General features: G+C 38.9%; 1 protein-coding gene across 8 annotated transcripts in view; it reads right to left on the reverse strand.

Moving 5' to 3' along the window:
* PEAK1 (pseudopodium enriched atypical kinase 1) overlaps positions 1-17,022 on the reverse strand; it is a 260,847-nt gene that overhangs the window by 40,170 nt on the left and 203,655 nt on the right. For 7 of the 8 annotated variants that reach the window (XM_030577459.1, XM_030577455.1, XM_030577451.1 and 4 more), the window contains 2 exons: positions 9,444-9,560; positions 7,210-7,406 (listed from right to left, as the gene is read on the reverse strand). In XM_030577459.1, coding sequence (XP_030433319.1) covers positions 7,210-7,406; positions 9,444-9,560 — 314 coding nt within the window. The remainder of the gene's footprint in view (positions 1-7,209; positions 7,407-9,443; positions 9,561-17,022) is intronic. The other variant, XM_030577457.1, reaches the window with a different exon arrangement.

The following is a 17,022-nucleotide window of genomic DNA, read 5'->3' on the forward strand; positions in this document are numbered from 1 at the left end:
CTATAAATATGCTCTCTTGGCTTGGATATTGCAGCTGATCTGCATGTATGTATTTGTATCATAAAGTAGATTCTGGAAAAGATTCTCTGTATAATTAGCAGATTAGTTGGACTGATCTTTAATATCAATACAACAATAATTCACTCCTTGACACACTCTGACTATAACTAATACAAATTACTAACAAACCATGAGAAAAACACATAACTATCAACAATATAATCAGTCCTTTCACAAACGCACAGTAGCACTTGCTGATAAATGCCCGGTCAATGCATCCATGCTACTATACTGTGAAACTACTCCACATACAAATTAAGTGAATCAGATAATTACACAATAATTAATAGAGAGAAATCCACCACCAAAATAGTAATAAATGATTTCTAGCTAAAGGAAAAGTAACATTTAGTAACTGATATGCATGATATATCCCCAGTTCCTCACCATCAATTTGGGAGAGGTTGCACAGAGCTGTTCTATATATGGGTTGCATGTGCCAATAAAAGTAACAGCTATGAGCAAGTTGGATCAAGTCAATTTTCCCACGTACACACAGTCAAACACAGAGAGATAACAGATTATAAAGTCAAAAATCACTATGAAGTCAGATAGTCTAGTCTGACCTCCTGCGTAACACAGGCCACAGGACTCCGCTGAATTAATTCTTGTTTGAACTGGAGCATATATTTTAGAAAAAACATCCAATCTTGATTTTAAAATTTCCAGTGATGGGGAATCCAATATTAACCTTTGCGAATTATTCCAGTGGTTAATTACCCTCACAGTGAAGTGATAAGTAGGAAGGGTATGGGGAGGTCAAATGCTCCCACCAAGATTGGCCTGCTTGGGGCAAGAGGCAGAGGTAGGGTTGCCAACTGTCTAATCACACAAACCCATACACCCCTGGCCCGCCCCTTCCCCAATGCCCCACCCGTTATCCCTCTTCTCAGAGACCCTGCCCCACTCACTCCATCCCCCGTCCCTCCATTGCTCGTTCTTCCCCCGCCTCACTCTCTTTCACCGGGTTCAGGCAAGGGGTGGTGGTGAAAGCTCTGGGACGGAGTTTGGGTGCTGGAGGGGACTTGGGTTTAGGGCGTGGGATGCAAGCTGTGGGAGGGAGCTCAGGGTTAGGGCAGGGGGTTTGGGTGTGGGAGGGGGTTTGGAGTGCTGGCTTAGGACTGGGGGTTCGGGGTGCAGTCTCTAGCCAGGTGGTGCTTACCTCGGGTGGCTCCCGGTCGGCAGCGCAGCAGGACTAAGGCAGACTCCCTGCCCGCCCTGGCCCCATGCCACTCTCAGCACATCCCTTCAGCCCTAGGGGGGAGGGCAGGGGGCTCAGTGTGCTGCCCCTGCCTGGAGGCATTTTCCCCACAGCTCCCATTGGCAATAGCTCCTGGCCAATGAGAGCTGTGGAGTTGGCGCTCTGGGCAAAGGCAGTGTGAGCTGCAGGGATGTTTCAGCTGCTTCCGGGAGTGGCGCGGGACCAGGTCAGGCAGGGAGCCTGCTTTAGCCCTGCTGCGCCGCCAGACTTTTAGCACCTAAAATCTCCTGGTTTGGCTTCAGTAGCCTCCGGGAGATACAGCCAGATTCTGGAAGACTCCTGGCAAAACTGGGAGGGTTGGCAAACCTAGGCAGAGGGGCTCATCCTTCTCGCCCTGCAGCTACTCCCTAGCACATTTGGCTGCTCTCCCTGGCAGCTGGGGGGGGAGAGTGGGATGGAGCCACTTCTGCTTGACAGAGCCTGGCTGAGAGGCAGCAGTGGCCCGCTCCCTGCCCGGCCTTGGCTTCCAGGGACAGGGTCCAAGCATGCTAGGAGAGTGGGGAGCCTCTGAATCGCTCAGTCTGTCCCCAGCAGTTGGGCCCAGGCAGGGAGTGGGCCACCAACTGACTCCCAGCCAGGCCCTCTCAGGCAGAAGTGGCTCCATCCACTCCTGCCCAGCTGCAAAGGAGAGCAGCTGAATGTGCGGGGGCAGAGGGAGGTACAGGGAGAGAAGGACAGAGCGCCCCCCCAGTAACGTGGGATGGGGAGAGCGTGGCAGTCCCAGCCTGGGCGCAAGGTGGGAGGGAGGGGTCACTGGGCAGAGGAGACATGTGGGATGGTCACATGTCCTCCCCTTTAGATTGTGCCCCCCAGTATGGGGAGGCACGAGTCGTTTATGCCCTCACTATTAAAAATGTGCAGCTTATTTCTAGTCTAAATTCGTCTAGCTTTAAAATTCCAGACATTGAATCTTGTTACATCTTCATCTGTTATACTGAAGAGCCCATTATCAGCATTTTGTAACCTATGTAATTCCCTACAGACTGCAATAAAATCATTCTTTAACCTTCACTTTGATAAGCTAAACAGATTGAGTTCTTTCAGTCTTTCACTCTAAGGCATGTTTTCAGTCCTTTAATCATTCTCACGGGTCTTCTCTGAACCCTCTCTAATTTTCAATATCTTTCTTGAACAGTGTACATCAGAACTGGAAACAGTATTCCAGCAGTGGTCAGACCAGTGCCAAATACAGAGGTAATATTGCTTGTACTTGATATTTCCCTTCTTATACATCCATGGATTGCATTCGCCCTTTGGCCAGAGTATTGCACAGGGAATCATGTTCTGCTAATTATTCACCACAACTCTCAAGTATTTTCCAGAGCCACTGCTTCCCAGGAAACTCTGCCATCCTGTAGGTAGGTTCTTCATTCTTTGTTCCTGAGTGCTTTTGAAAATACTACTCTACATGTGTAACTGCCTGACTGCATATGCAAATGTGTAAAGCCTAAAATTATTCTGGGCATAAAATTTCAGGTGCAAAATCAGAGGCCAGGTTGAGCCTTTTTAGAAAAACAAGGGCATACTATCTCTTTCAAAAATAGATATACAAAATTTTTGTAAAAAGTCCTTAAAAGGAGCATTTTGGGTATTGTCCCAGATATCTCTATATTTACACAGATTTTTAATTTTTATGTAGCGCATGCATAAGAACAGTTCTTTTGGGTTAATGTATGTCTTTAATTACTTCAAAAGCTGCATTACTTGTACATATATTCTCATCGGATGTAAATTACAAAGTTAAGACGTGTGCTATCTGTAAAGAACAAAACAAAAAAAACCCTGCCAAGAATATGTAAATAAAATAAAATAAAATAAAATAAAATGTAGTGTGCATTTGCAGAAGATGAGTTTTAAACTTCAGTAACTTCGCTGCTGTTAAATTGCTATTATTATTTTTGTCTACCCAGTATGAAGACCATGTTTACATTATAGAGTTTGCCACAAACTGTATTTTGAACTGATATAATCCTACTTACAAGTGCCCCCCAAAACATCCAACCTAGTAAACTACAAGAGCTATATTCTAGTTTCAGTTACATCAGTGTAAATCTGAAGTAACTCCACTGAAGTCAATGGAGTTACTGTAGAGTTATTCTGCTGTAGCTGAGATCAGAATCTGGCTCATTTTTTTTTTTTAATACTTAAGTAACAAACAATGAAACAAAACTCCTTTTTTTTTTTTCCCAATTAAACAAATTCAGTTTTTGGAGTATACCAGGTAAGTACTAATCTAGAGTTTTAAACCCTGAGAGACATGTATTTATTTAAATGGAAGAGCTATACTAACCCTACCACAACTATGATAACATAATAAGTCAAAATTATTTATGTATTTACTATGATCTACAGTACAAACATTCCATTGTAAATCTGAACTAGAGAAATAAAACTGTAGGTGCAAGTTTCAGTGAAGAAGACACTAAGTCAAATCATTTTTTCCTCTTCCCACTCAGATACAAGTACAATTTATTGACTGCATAAAATAAACAACATTTGTCATTTGCCTGTGGTGAAACCTAAAAAGAAAGAAGAATTATTTATAAAACCTCCTAGCCTGGCCCTCACTTGATCAGTACTAGAAGGAGTGAATGGGTGAACAAACCAGCAAAGAAAAGTTGCATTGAAGCCAGAGAATTCCATGCCATTTATGGCAGCATTGCTTTTTACAACTTAGGCTTGCCAGACCAAGCCTAAGGTTAGCTATTAACTCCTTCACATCTGGAAACCTAACTTAGGTGACTGAAAATCTGAGAGAAACCCAAGAAAAAAAATACTGTCTACTCCAAATAAAAGCCAAGGGATACCATTTTACATAACTTTATACTGGGGTATTAGTGTTTGGGAAATATACTGGCAAAACAACAGACTGATTGAACTGAAATTCTATCACTACATTTCAGATGAGTCTATCACCTCTTTACTATTACTATTATCATTATTTAGTATTTGTATTACCGTAGTACCTCAGAGCCCTAGTCATGGACTAGGATCCCATTGCTTTAGGCACCCAACAAACACACAATAAAAAGACAGTTCTTCTGCAAAGAGCTTACAATCTAAGTATATTAGACAAGAGATAGGCAGACAGACAGACAGGGGAGTACATGGAAACAACGGGTCAATATTGCCAGCATGATAGGCAAGGATCTGAGCACACGAATAGCATAGCCATTGTTAAGTGTTTTGCAGACATCACAGATAAGGAGAATTTTAAGGAGGATTTTGAAGAAGGAGAATGAGTAGTTTTTCAGATGTTTATGGGGAACACCTCCCCAATGTGAAGGGCAGTATGGGAGAAAGAAAAAGTGCTTGTCTGAAAATTTAACAAGTGGGCAATGGAGGCTGTCATCATAGGCCGATCAGAAGTGAGCAAGGATTGTGAATAAGAGATGATACGCAGGGTGGGGACTGATTGTGAAGGATCTTGAAAGTGAATACAAGCAACTTATGTTTGATGTGATGGATGGGGGAACCACTGGAGAGATGCAGAGAGCTCTCTCGCCTCCCTGAGCCGTCAAGGGAGAGTTCCTCAGGGAAAAAGGATTAAGCATCCTGTGACTAACTGAAGAAAGAATCAGTCTTTACACCATGAGGCATGTTTGTTCTAAAATCTGAGGCCTGGTCTACATTAAGAAATTAAGTCAGCTTAACTATGTCGCTCTGGGGTGTGAAAAATCCACACTCCGAGTGGCATAGTTAAGCTGATCTAACCCCGAGTGTAGACACCACTAGGTTAACAGAAGAATTCATCCATCAACCTAGCTATCGCCTCTTGGGGAGGTGAATTACCTGTGCTGATGGGAAAACCCTTCCTATTGGCATTCATAGTGTCTTCACTGCAATGCTACAGTGGCGCAGTTGCGTCACTGTAGCATTTTAAATGTAGATGTACCCTGTAATAACTGTCATCAGCATTAAAACCTTTCATGAGAAACTTAAGCTGAAATGTATCAAATGGCTCAGAAGGAAATTCTTGATGTCACTATTTAAAAGGCATTTTTAATATAAGTAGTCCTTCAATAGAATGAAACCTAAAGGCTGAATGGAAGCTGTCACATAAGCAGCCACTGGCAGTGAGTGGTATTTCACACCTTGAGGGATTTAAAATTGCCATACCTGATCATAGGACATCCTGATCATCGGACATGGCTAAAATATGGCTAAGTCCTATCCACACTACAAATGGATCTATAGTATAGACATGTTAGTGAACCAGATCCACTGACTTGGCTATCTTTGTAGTGCAGCTGTGCCCTAATTTATTAAAAAAACAAACAAAACCCCACATACTTAAAACCACAACTAGCCATCATGCCTTCGAACAATTCCATGGGAGAGCCCAAACTTTGAGTTTCCTCCTCTCAGCCGGAGCATTTTGTTAGATTAGTAATAAATAAATAAATATTAAGAGTTACATTATGCCTTTCATCTTCAAAGTGATTTATAAACAATAATTAAGTAATGCTTCATTTGTGGAACTGAGTTAGCTAGTTGTCTGCTCTTTAGCCAACAAGCAGCACATTACTTTCACTGAATATTTATCACTCACCTATCTATAGAATTTATACAACTGAAGGCTTCAAAACTTAGGCCTTGATCATGCAAAAACATGTCGACATGCTTAATGTTACACTTAGGAGCAGCCCCATTGCAGTCAGTCAGTCTCATCATATGCAAAAAGTTAAACGTGCTTAAATGTCTGCAGGACTGGAGCCTTAATGAAAATCTTTCAGTATTTTGATTAGTATCACATGTTTTTAAAAATAAAGGAAGTATGAAATAGGTGGTTTTTGATTCTTTTTGTTTTACTAGGAAATTTATATGCTCATATCTCTATTTTCGCAGTACTTTTAAATAAAAATCCTTAAAAAAAAATCTGTTGTGCCTATAATATTGGTGACACTTGTTGATAATGAATTATTTAACTTCCCTCCTTTGGCCTCAGAAAAACTTGCACAAAAACCCAAACAGCTACAGCTCTTAAAATGGGACAGGAATTCATTGATGGCTGCATGCTGATGCAGCATGTTCTTCAGAACATACATCTTTTCAATTGGTCTGCAAGATTAAAAGTAAATCACTAACATTTTTAGAATAAAATTCAATTATATTGTTATTTACAAAGATGCTTCAAAATATGCCAGGAATCATCATCTAGACTGTAAAAGAAAAAGTCCTACATTTCACTGATGATATCAGGAAAAATATTTTAGTCTAATAATTGTTCTGAAAGAGTTAAATAATCTATACAGTAGTTATTTCAAAACTTTTCTCTGGTAAAATGGCTTTGAAAATATAAGAATGTGGAAAAATTGTGGCTCTCTCAAAAGGCATCTCTTACACAAGACATTTAATACATATAACCCAAAGGCTATTTTTTGTAATTTTACAAATATTTCTCCTCTCCTCAGTTTTAAATAATTTCTTGAAAGCTTAGAAATGAAATTCTTACTGAATTTTGAATAAATCTTTACTTTATCACTGGCTTTCTTCTGCAGGTTGCTCATAAAGCATGATACAATAGCATCTTTTTTCAACAAAGAACTGTAAACTGATATTTAAAAAGTTGGTGAAGTTTGGGGTCAGTGTCTGCTCAAGAATGCAAAATTTTCAAAAGGATGTCAGGTGATCTAAGACAGTGCTTCTCAAGCTATCTGATGTGGAGGACCGGCAATTTTTTCCCCCCAGTGTGCCAGGGACCAGTGCCATATTATTATCCTATTCGTCGCTTTTATGAGGAAACTCGCTGCGAACTGGCAGCCAATGGCTCGCGGACTGGCACTGGTCCACGGATCACCACTTTGAGAAGCACTGATCTAAGAGACAATCAAGATAAGCCATCTAAGTGGGATGGAGGCTGAAGTTTGTCTTGTAAATGCACTTACCTAAATTGCTGTATGTAGCACTGCATGGGCTCAAGTCCGAAGAATCTGAAGTTTCCTCCTTTTCTTCCTCCCCTTGTGGGACATGGGAAGTTGACACTGGTACGATGGAGGCATTGCCACCAATGTCCTGCTTCACAAACACAGCTCTTGGAATCTGAGGAGACAAATCTTCCACCGTGGTCTCATCTGGCACTTGACTGAAACAAACAAACAAACAAAATTCACCTGGTGGCCAAAGCTACCTGCCATATGTTATCAGTAAAACACTAGGTTTAGAATAATAAAATGTCTTTGGATAAAAGGCAAAGAACTGGGAAATGGAAACAGAAATGTGTCCCTTTCACCTCTCCAAATTTTTTACAATGACTTTCTATCAAGTTGTTTTTCTTTCTCCTCACTAAAGTGCATACACTTTTTACTATAATATTAATGGTAGGAAACATCCTTCATACCAAAGTATCACAAAATGTTTCACACAACTGACTATAGTCAATACATGTAAGTACATGCAATACAAAGAGATAACAATACAGTACTTCATACAGCATCTGTAGGTTTTATAAGGCAACAACAGTGATTAAGGTTTGGTTTTAAACCAGTTAGAAGGATTTTCCTTTAATGAGAGTTATATATTTACATAAAGGAGAATATACTCCTAAACTCTCTAGAAAATGCATAAAACATTAAAGCTATATTTTCAAATTCTGGCAACATGATAGGAATTGTCACACTGGAATACAGACCAATAGTCCATCTAATCAAGCATTCTGTCTCCTTATAGTGACCTGCACAAAATATTTCTGAGGATTAAAACCCAGGCACTAATGCATCAAGCAATGCTAGGGGATATTTCTCCTTCCCTGCTCCCAACTGGTGGGAGTCTTCTTAATCAAATTGTGAAGACTCATAGCTTTACATCATAATGAAACTTTGAAAATCAACTATTTAGTCATTTTACAAGTGTTATATTTATTGACTATAGTTCAAAATGATGCAAAATATATACCAAATAAAAATTAGTAATGTCCAGGTTTACCCAATGAATTGCTGCCTATTGCAATTATATCAGCGATTGTTAAGAATGGTGCTATTTATAACATTTTAGACATTGGTTAATGACATTTCTGTATCTACACACATGTACACACTCATTAGGGATCAACTTCTGAGAGTAAAATCTCAGTAGCTCTCATGATTTGGGTCTGATCCTGAAAGATACAAAGAACCCCTACCTTCCATTGACTTCAACAGAAGTTTAGGGCAGGCACTTCACCAAGGAGAGACTTAGAACCTCCTAGGATCTGGCCCTATATCTGTATATCAGTGTAGCTTTTAAAATGAAAACTCAGAGCTCAATCCAAACTTCTGATGAGCTGGAACATGAGTATGTATTTTGTAAACCTGCCCCATTGTGCTTGTGTACACAGCACAGCAGCCGATTTTCCATGATACACTGATGCTCTTATATTTGCATATCAGAAGGAGGACTGTGCCCTTACAGACCTGTTATAAATTGTAAAAAAACATTTCTACACCAACTCGAAACTGACAAAATGCAGTCTCCCAACAAATCAATACTCAGACTACAAACACTAAAACATGCTTGTACTTTGAATAATACTAAATTTCATGTATAGTATGCACATGCTATTTCAAATTTCATAGTTGTGGAATTTTAAGTGCAGACGTATAAAAACAAGATCAAAACATGTTAGTAACAGAGCAGAGACAAAATGGCAAAGTTCAAAAAGCTGTAATTTTAATCATTTAGTGTCAAAATCATTGATCACTTTTTATTAACGTGCATGGGAATGGTGCAGACAGCACATTATATGCATCAAAATATGTGCGCATTAAAGAGTTAACCAAAGCCATTTCAAATTAAGACACACATTAAATCAAAGCAGGTACAACGTTCTTAAAACCAATGGAATCATTTTAAAGACCTGAGGTTATCCTACCACCAACAAATCTTGTACATACCTGTATGTACCTTGCCAATAAAAATATATTTGTTCAAAATAAATTGTCTATAATAGGTCTGCTATTCTGATGCTACCATGTAATAGAAATTCTCATATCTCATAAAACAATTTTAGTATTGAATAGCAAGGTACAGAATACACTAATTCCCTGTCCCAGACACATGCATGCACATACATTAAATCTAAGTTCAGAAGCATTTGCCAAACAAAGAATATCCACAGCAAGAGAGAGAAAAAAAATGAACTCACCCACTATACTCACTCACACAATTCCCCATTAAAGGAAATTCTCTCAGGGCCTTCTTGAGTCTTTTAATCATGTCTTGAAACTCTGGTGAGCCATTGATTCCACAGTGTTCTGGTATGCTACAAGTTGTGCAAGCTGTGAGCAACAAGGCTGAACTCTGCGCACAGTGATATCACCTACTCCACCTTGATGTTTACTTTAGGGGGTTGGTCTGATGGATGTGCTAATATACTTTAAGGAATGTTCTATTACCAAAGTTATAGCCCAGCCTTCTTAACTCTCTCACTGCTGTAACATGTGAAATATAGTTTAAGTTCTACTGGAACACTATTTTATTCTGCCAAGTATCACATTAACTAGTCAAGTAAGAATAGTTTCAACTGTAGCTAACACCAAATATACAGTAAGTCTTTAAAGAGCTCAAATTAACTGAACTTTAAAAGCATGCGAAAAATTTTAATCTGCATTCAAAGTGATATTAATATCTAAAAAGAATAAATGAATTATTTGAAAATGGCAGCAATGAGATGTTGCGTTGTGATACCTGGGAGCAAGCACCTCTCTTTTTATGGGAGAAAGGGAGAGATTCTGAGCGATCAAACTAAGACAACCTAATACACTCAACCAGTTGTTTAATGAAAGGTCAACTCTTACCCATCACCCACAAAAGACAGAAGTAGGAATAGAGAAAAATGAAAAGAATTCCTTACTACTAATTAACCCATAAGGATCACTCGGAACCTGTCAATATTTTTGCCTTATCTGATCATTTAAAACTTTTAAATATGTATTGTTAGCTTTCTGGAAAAACATAACCCCTATAAAAATTACCATAACCTAGTTGAGTGTGCTCTGATATCCCCTAATGGCTGATACCTGCAAGATCATAATCTCATATACATGAGATGGACTGAGGCCCCTGGTCCTCTACTGATGAATTGCAAAAATTCCAAGGAATCGACAGATATGTTTGGTTCCATACAGACCTCTGGATTTCTAAGATATGAAGCCTGAACTCCCTGAATATGAATAAAGTTTGAGGAAAAGTACAGGCAAGTTAATGACCTGACTGAGATGGTAATCAAACATCACTTTAGACAGGAACTTAGAATCAGGATGAAGGATCATCTTATCTTCATGAAACAGTGTAGGAAGGATCAACAACTAGGTTTGTATCTGAGTAACTTTATGGGTTTATATTATGAGAATAGGAAAACAAACTGACAAGCTAGATCAGCGGTAGGCAACCTGCGGCACGCGAGCTGATTTTCAGTGGCGGGGGGCTCTGCATTTTAATTTAATTTTAAATGAAGCTTTTTAAACATTTTAAAAATCTTATTTACTTTACATACAACAATAGTTTAGTTATATATTATAGACTTATAGAAAGAGACCTTCTAAAAACATTAAAATGTATTACTGGCACGCGAAACCTTAAATTAGAGTGAATAAATGAAGACTCAGCACACCACTTCTGAAAGGCTGCCGAACCCTGGGCCAGATCAAACCAGTAGCTCCTGTAGTTCAGTTTCCTGTCTCTGACATGAGCCAGGAACAGATGCTTCAGTAGAAGGTGAAAGAACTCTATAGTTGACAATTTGAAACTGCCAACCCATAAAGGAAGTTTCTTCGTAGCTCCTGACAGTTAGAGGTTGACTTATTCTCTAAAGCATGTGGGTTTAAATCCCTTCTATTTTTTAAAATCTTATATAATATAGTTTTCTCATTATCCATACAATAGGTCTAATCCTTTTATAAATTTTACTAAACTCCTGGCCTCAGTGATATCCGGTGGCAATGAGTTCCACAGTTTAATCGTGTCCTGGCAAAAGGTATTTCTTTTTTTCAATATTTTTGTAAATTTGCCACCTTTCAATTTAATTGAATGTCCCTTGTTCTTTTATTTTGAGAAAATACATACAGGAGTGCTGGATTTGCCATCTGTACACCACTCCCTATTTCATATAATTATATTATGTCCCTTCTTATTCATCTCCTCTCTAATCAGTCTCATTCTCTTGCTGACTGTCTTTGAACACCCATTATTTCTGTTATATCCTTTTTCAGACAGGATGACTAGAAATGAATACATGCCTACAAAAATACTGCACACAGAAATGAATACTGTATTCAAGGAGAGTGCATATCACTGATTTTTGCAATGACATTGAGGAATACTGCTTTCACAGAGAGACGGTAGAGAGATTCTGACGAAGGTTCAAAAATATTAATACTATAATGTAAGTAGCTTGTGCCCCAGAGGGAATATACAGAACAATCCTTTCATAAACTTAGTTACAGCAGGGTGAACAAAAGCTGCTGATCCACCCTTTGAAAGGTAGAAAGTCAAAGTGACAGCCAGGTAGACTTTGACTGAACTCTGACACTGTTCATTGTTCCAAGCAGAGTAAACAGTCCAAGATGAAAGTGATGGAGGATCATCTCAGGTCTATTATCTTTGGATCTACGTTAATGCAGAATCTCTCCCACTTCACTAAATAGGTTTGCGTAGATGAGGACTTCCTGCTTTCCAGGAGGATGTTTTGGACTTTTGCAGAACATTCTTGATTAGTTTTCTAGCAGTCCAGAAGATAAGTTTTGTCAGCCTGAAAGAATGTGAATTCAGGTGGAGAACCTCATCCCAATCCTGAGACAAGAGAGCAAGTAAATTGGGAAGATGGATTTGCAGCTTTTATATCAATTCTAGATGGCCCCAAGTTGGGACTTTCAACAGTACTCTGATTCTTTCTTGTACAATTTTCCAGATGGTCTTTGCGATCAACAGGATTTGAGAGAACGAGTAACTGCTGGCCCCAGTCCAGGAGAATGGCATCTAGCAGTGTTGGTCCTGCCTGCCTTTGGAGTAGATCCAGAGATATTTGGTATTGTCTCTGGTGGAAAAGTGATTAGCTAGGGCTTTGCCCCATTTACAGAAATGTAAAGGCAGGATTGAGTCCTTAGGGGATTGTTCTTGCAACTGATTGTATTTTGCCTTTAAAAACCTGCTAAGACATTTTCTTTTCCCAGGAGATAAAAGGCAATTACAATGAACTGATGGCAGGTGCTCCCCTCCTAGACCAAGACAGTCTGCTATTATAGCTGGCAATATCAGGCTTCCTTTGGTGTTTGGCCCCAAGAGAGCTGACATGGGCACTGAAAAACTGTTTTATTTTTTAACACAAAATAATAAAATAATATTTTAATAAAAATAATATCCACAGACCAAAGAGAATGGACCAAAAGGACAAGGGGAGTACTGAGGACACTGAGTGTTTTCAGAGTTCGTTGCATCTTCTACACTTCAGGAAAGAACTGAAGGGTGGCTGGGGCCTATTTACACTGCTGGAACCCTGCACAAGGCGTAGGGGAGTTTGTAAAGATACTGATCCCAGTAGACAGTATTCCACAAGATTTCAAGTTCACATTCCAAGGGTTAATCCCAAGAAAAGGAATCCATGTGGGCAGTTTTCAAAGGCAAACTCTCTGTGCAATGTGTGAACATGATATCATTATAAAATCCTAAGGATAGCAAGGCATTTCTAAAAGTCTTGACATCTGTAATCTCTCACAGTTATGGAACCTAATATTAAAATCTCCAGAATTTATAACTGGATTCCTGATGTATTGTATAACTTTACAGTGGAGTGACAGATATTACTGTTAAATTCAGAAAGCATTACAAACATTTATATGGACATATCTAAACATTTCATTTCTTCAAGCAGTAAGATCCATAGATCTTATAATGGGCTTGAGGTCTGTTTGCATCTTGATGGAACTCAGATCTGTCAATCACTGGCACATCTTACGACCTTACTGATGAAGAGATGATATAACTTCTAGTATGGAAGTTGGGGAGCCTTGTATGTTTCTTCTTAAGATTGTATGTCTCAATCCAAGAGCCAATGCTGCATGAGTTCAGATGATGATGAGGTCTTTATCTTGTATGCCTCAGATATTCATAATCTGATCCACCTAGATATCAAAGTCTTTGAAGTCTTTTTGTTCCTTACAGCTAGGCGACAAGACAAAATTATGAGCTCTACCTTCTGAATACTTCAGTTTTGTGTAGATATATTTTTATTATTGTGCAGACATCAAAGCTGTTCCACAGCTTTCCCCTTGGACACAGTGACTTGGGACAGAAAGCTTGCAGTACTGTCTCCTTTGAGACTTTAGGAATGAAAGATTGCTTTGTCCTGAGAACCACTATCTCAACATGAAAATAGAGTACTGGAGTTCTGTGGACAGAACTCTTCATTCCAATGCCCATCAGGCTGACATAATTGCTATAAAAAAACCCAATTGTTAGAGAGGGAATACCTCCTTTATAAGTTCAGAAAAACATCTTATGGGGACATTTAGCAACAGGTTGACATCCAGTGAGAGGGCTACCTTGTGTAGTTGTGGAGAATGGATCAGAGAAAGTATAAAAGTGTCTAGTGATAAGTGATAATTATTTGGACCTTTCCCATATGTTGGATATACCTGATGTGCGTACCAGTACGGCCTCATTTCTAAGCCAGTGATTGATATCTCTATATTCTTCCCTCAAAACCAAAGAAGACTAAAGGTTTTGGACCTTAGTACTCTGGAAAATATCTTTACCAAGACTGATCTTGTGGTAATCAACTCCTCTAGGTAGAAGTCCATTGAATGAGCTGTGATAAATAACAAAAGAAAATTGTAACTCTAGCTACACTCTCCTCCCCACTCCATAAAATTCATATCAGCTGTGACATTCAGCCATCTAGCCTAACCTAAACTGAGGACAACGAGACTTAATCCTTCTACTAAAATACTCTACATCAGTAAAAACAAAAAGCTTTGTAAATCATATCAAGAGGCAGCAAAGGGGTTCACAACATAATCCAGACAGCAAGGGCTGAGAACTACTCACATTGATATCTAGCGTTCCTCCTTGAGGCCAATTCAAGAAGCAGTATTGACTTGCTCTACAGAGAAGCTAGCCCTTCTCTGAACCAGAGGGTATATCTATGCTGCAGCTGGGAGTGAGCCTCCCAGCCCAGGCACAGAGACTCCGACTAGCAGGGCTTAAGCTAACACACTCAAAATAGCTGCGTGGGCCTTGCAGCTGCATCAGAAGCTCAGGCTATCCACTTGAGCTCAAGCCTAGAGTCTCAATGTCCATACAGCTATTTTTAGTGCTAGCTCTAGCCCCACTAGCCTGAGTCTGTTTACCTGGGCTGGGATGCTAGCGTGCAGCTGCAATGTAGATATCCTCAGAGAGGACTGCTGTGATAGAGGGCTTTTGAGGGAGGAGTGAGTGTGAGGAAAGGTGGAGGAGGTATTCCACAATTCTCTGGAATAAAGATGATCTTTGCTCTACATTCCATATTTTCTCTCTCCCCTTGAAACTATCTCTAGTCATCTTCCATTCTGCACAGACATAACACAAAGCCTTAAATGCAATTTCCTGCAAGAGAGTCACTCAAATTTCCACAGTGAACAAGATTAACTACTACACCACCAAACACAATAAATTTTATTTACAAATATTTGGTAAAACTTAGTTACTATGATTTTTTTTAAAGAAAAATTAAAAAAAAAACAAAAAACAAACAAAAAACAGTAGGAAAGGTTATATACTATCTCAATTTGAAACCTTTACTGGAAAGACTTTTCTATTCTTGAGGCGGTGGGGGGGGGGGAGTTAATTTTGGTTTTCAGAAAAATCCTCTACTGAGATGCCAATTTCATATTTGCTGGCATCTTTTTAACTACTATGTATGCCAAAGAAAAACAAGACCATCACATGGATAAAACACTTGGGGGCCCCATCACAGACTCAAATGCATTCAGTTTCAAACGTTTATTCCTCATTTCAAAAGATGAATATTCTGCAAGTGCTGTTCTGGGTTATGAACTGACCTTTCCAGCAATATCATAACCACAACACTGTGCTAAAGGAATTAAAAGTTAGTCTCTACCACCTTCATAATCCACTATGGGATAAAAGAAAAAGTTCAGTTTCTCCTGTTGATATGCCTTCAGGACCCCCCACCAATCTGACATTTCTTAATCCTGTCTTACTTTTCAGGTCATCAATTTAATCTCTCAGTGAGCTTTACAGTTGTTGGCATTCTCAGTTAGAAAAGTGTCATGTTCATTGATCTTTATCTTCTTGTCTTCAATTTTTCTCTAAGCCTGCTGCAGTCGTTAACTGAAGATTTTGAACTTCTTTCCCATTCCACACATTTTAGCCTGAATTAGCATTAACCTTTAGCTAACACATGATGAGTTAATACAAAGCAAGCGTAGCATCACTTGGTAAATCAAATATACTTCCTATTGGTGCAAAACTGCAAGCAGCCAGGCCTGGTTCATAAATAACGTAAAAATAGACAAATCAAAATTCTTGAACCGTATTGGCTCTCCTTTCCTCCTCCTTAACACAATCAAAATCAAGTAAAAACAATTACCTTAATACACCAAAATGCATGAAAGGCAATAAAAATAAATTACAGAAAGCCAAATGCCACAGAAAGCTACCAAATCTTATTCTGCCCATAAAACTCTCAATGTTTCATTCTTTTCTTTTTTAAAATATTCTCAGAAAGATCATAATGGAGTTAGTACTTTTTTAAAATAGAATAGCAAATAAAATATAATTACCCTTTGAAAATTCTGAGCTATGATTTCACACTATCACCACAGCTTGGTGGGGAAAAAATAAAGAAAAATTCTCTAAAAGGGGGTGAAAAACAGGAAAGAGAAAGACTACTGCAAACAGTAACAGTACAAACATACTCTAGGCAGGTGTGATACAACAAAGCAACAGCACCATCCCTAGGGTAGTTGAAGACACTTTGTTTTCAGCCAGGTGCTATACTGCACACAAGTATGGTGATACTTCCTAGTATTATAGCACCCACTTTATATCCCTAACTTTCATCAGAAACATTGTAACAAAAACTTGAACTTTCCAACTATGAAAAAATACCAGAAAAACAAACAATAAATAAGTCCTCATTGCACCAGGTTTAATAAAGGTGTGATTTTAAACTCATGCAAAAGGGTGAGTTTGACACTCCTATGGGCAGTTTAAAAAGGCTGATTTCACTTTAGGTTACATTGATTAGTAATCAGTTTAAGATAAACTGAAATAAGAGTGTCCACACATAGGTTTCCATAATTTTAAATCAGTTTAAAAACTATTTAAAGTTAAATCAGTGCATTTTTCTTGTACAGACAAGAGTATGGAGAACAAATTGGGTGAGGGAACTTTAGGACCTGACCTTGTTTTTGGTGAGGGTCAGACATTGCATTGAAAGGAACAAGTCTATGATTTTATAATTTTCTGTCTGGCAGGGTACAATTAAAAAAATAAATAGGTACAAAAGTTTTAAAATATCTTTTGACAATATACTGCTATCCTGCTTTCAATAAGGCTTGGTCTACACTACCACTTACCTTAAGCGCGGTAAGTTACAGCAACCTAAGCACTGGTGTGGACAGCACTATGTCAGTAGGAGGACTTCTCCCACTGACATAGCTACTGCCTCTTGCAGAGGTGGATTTACTATGCTGACGGACAGCTCCCTCCCATCAGCATAATAA

The sequence above is a fragment of the Gopherus evgoodei genome, chromosome 10, assembly GCF_007399415.2.
Source record: "Gopherus evgoodei ecotype Sinaloan lineage chromosome 10, rGopEvg1_v1.p, whole genome shotgun sequence".
Lineage (NCBI taxonomy): Eukaryota > Metazoa > Chordata > Testudines > Testudinidae > Gopherus > Gopherus evgoodei.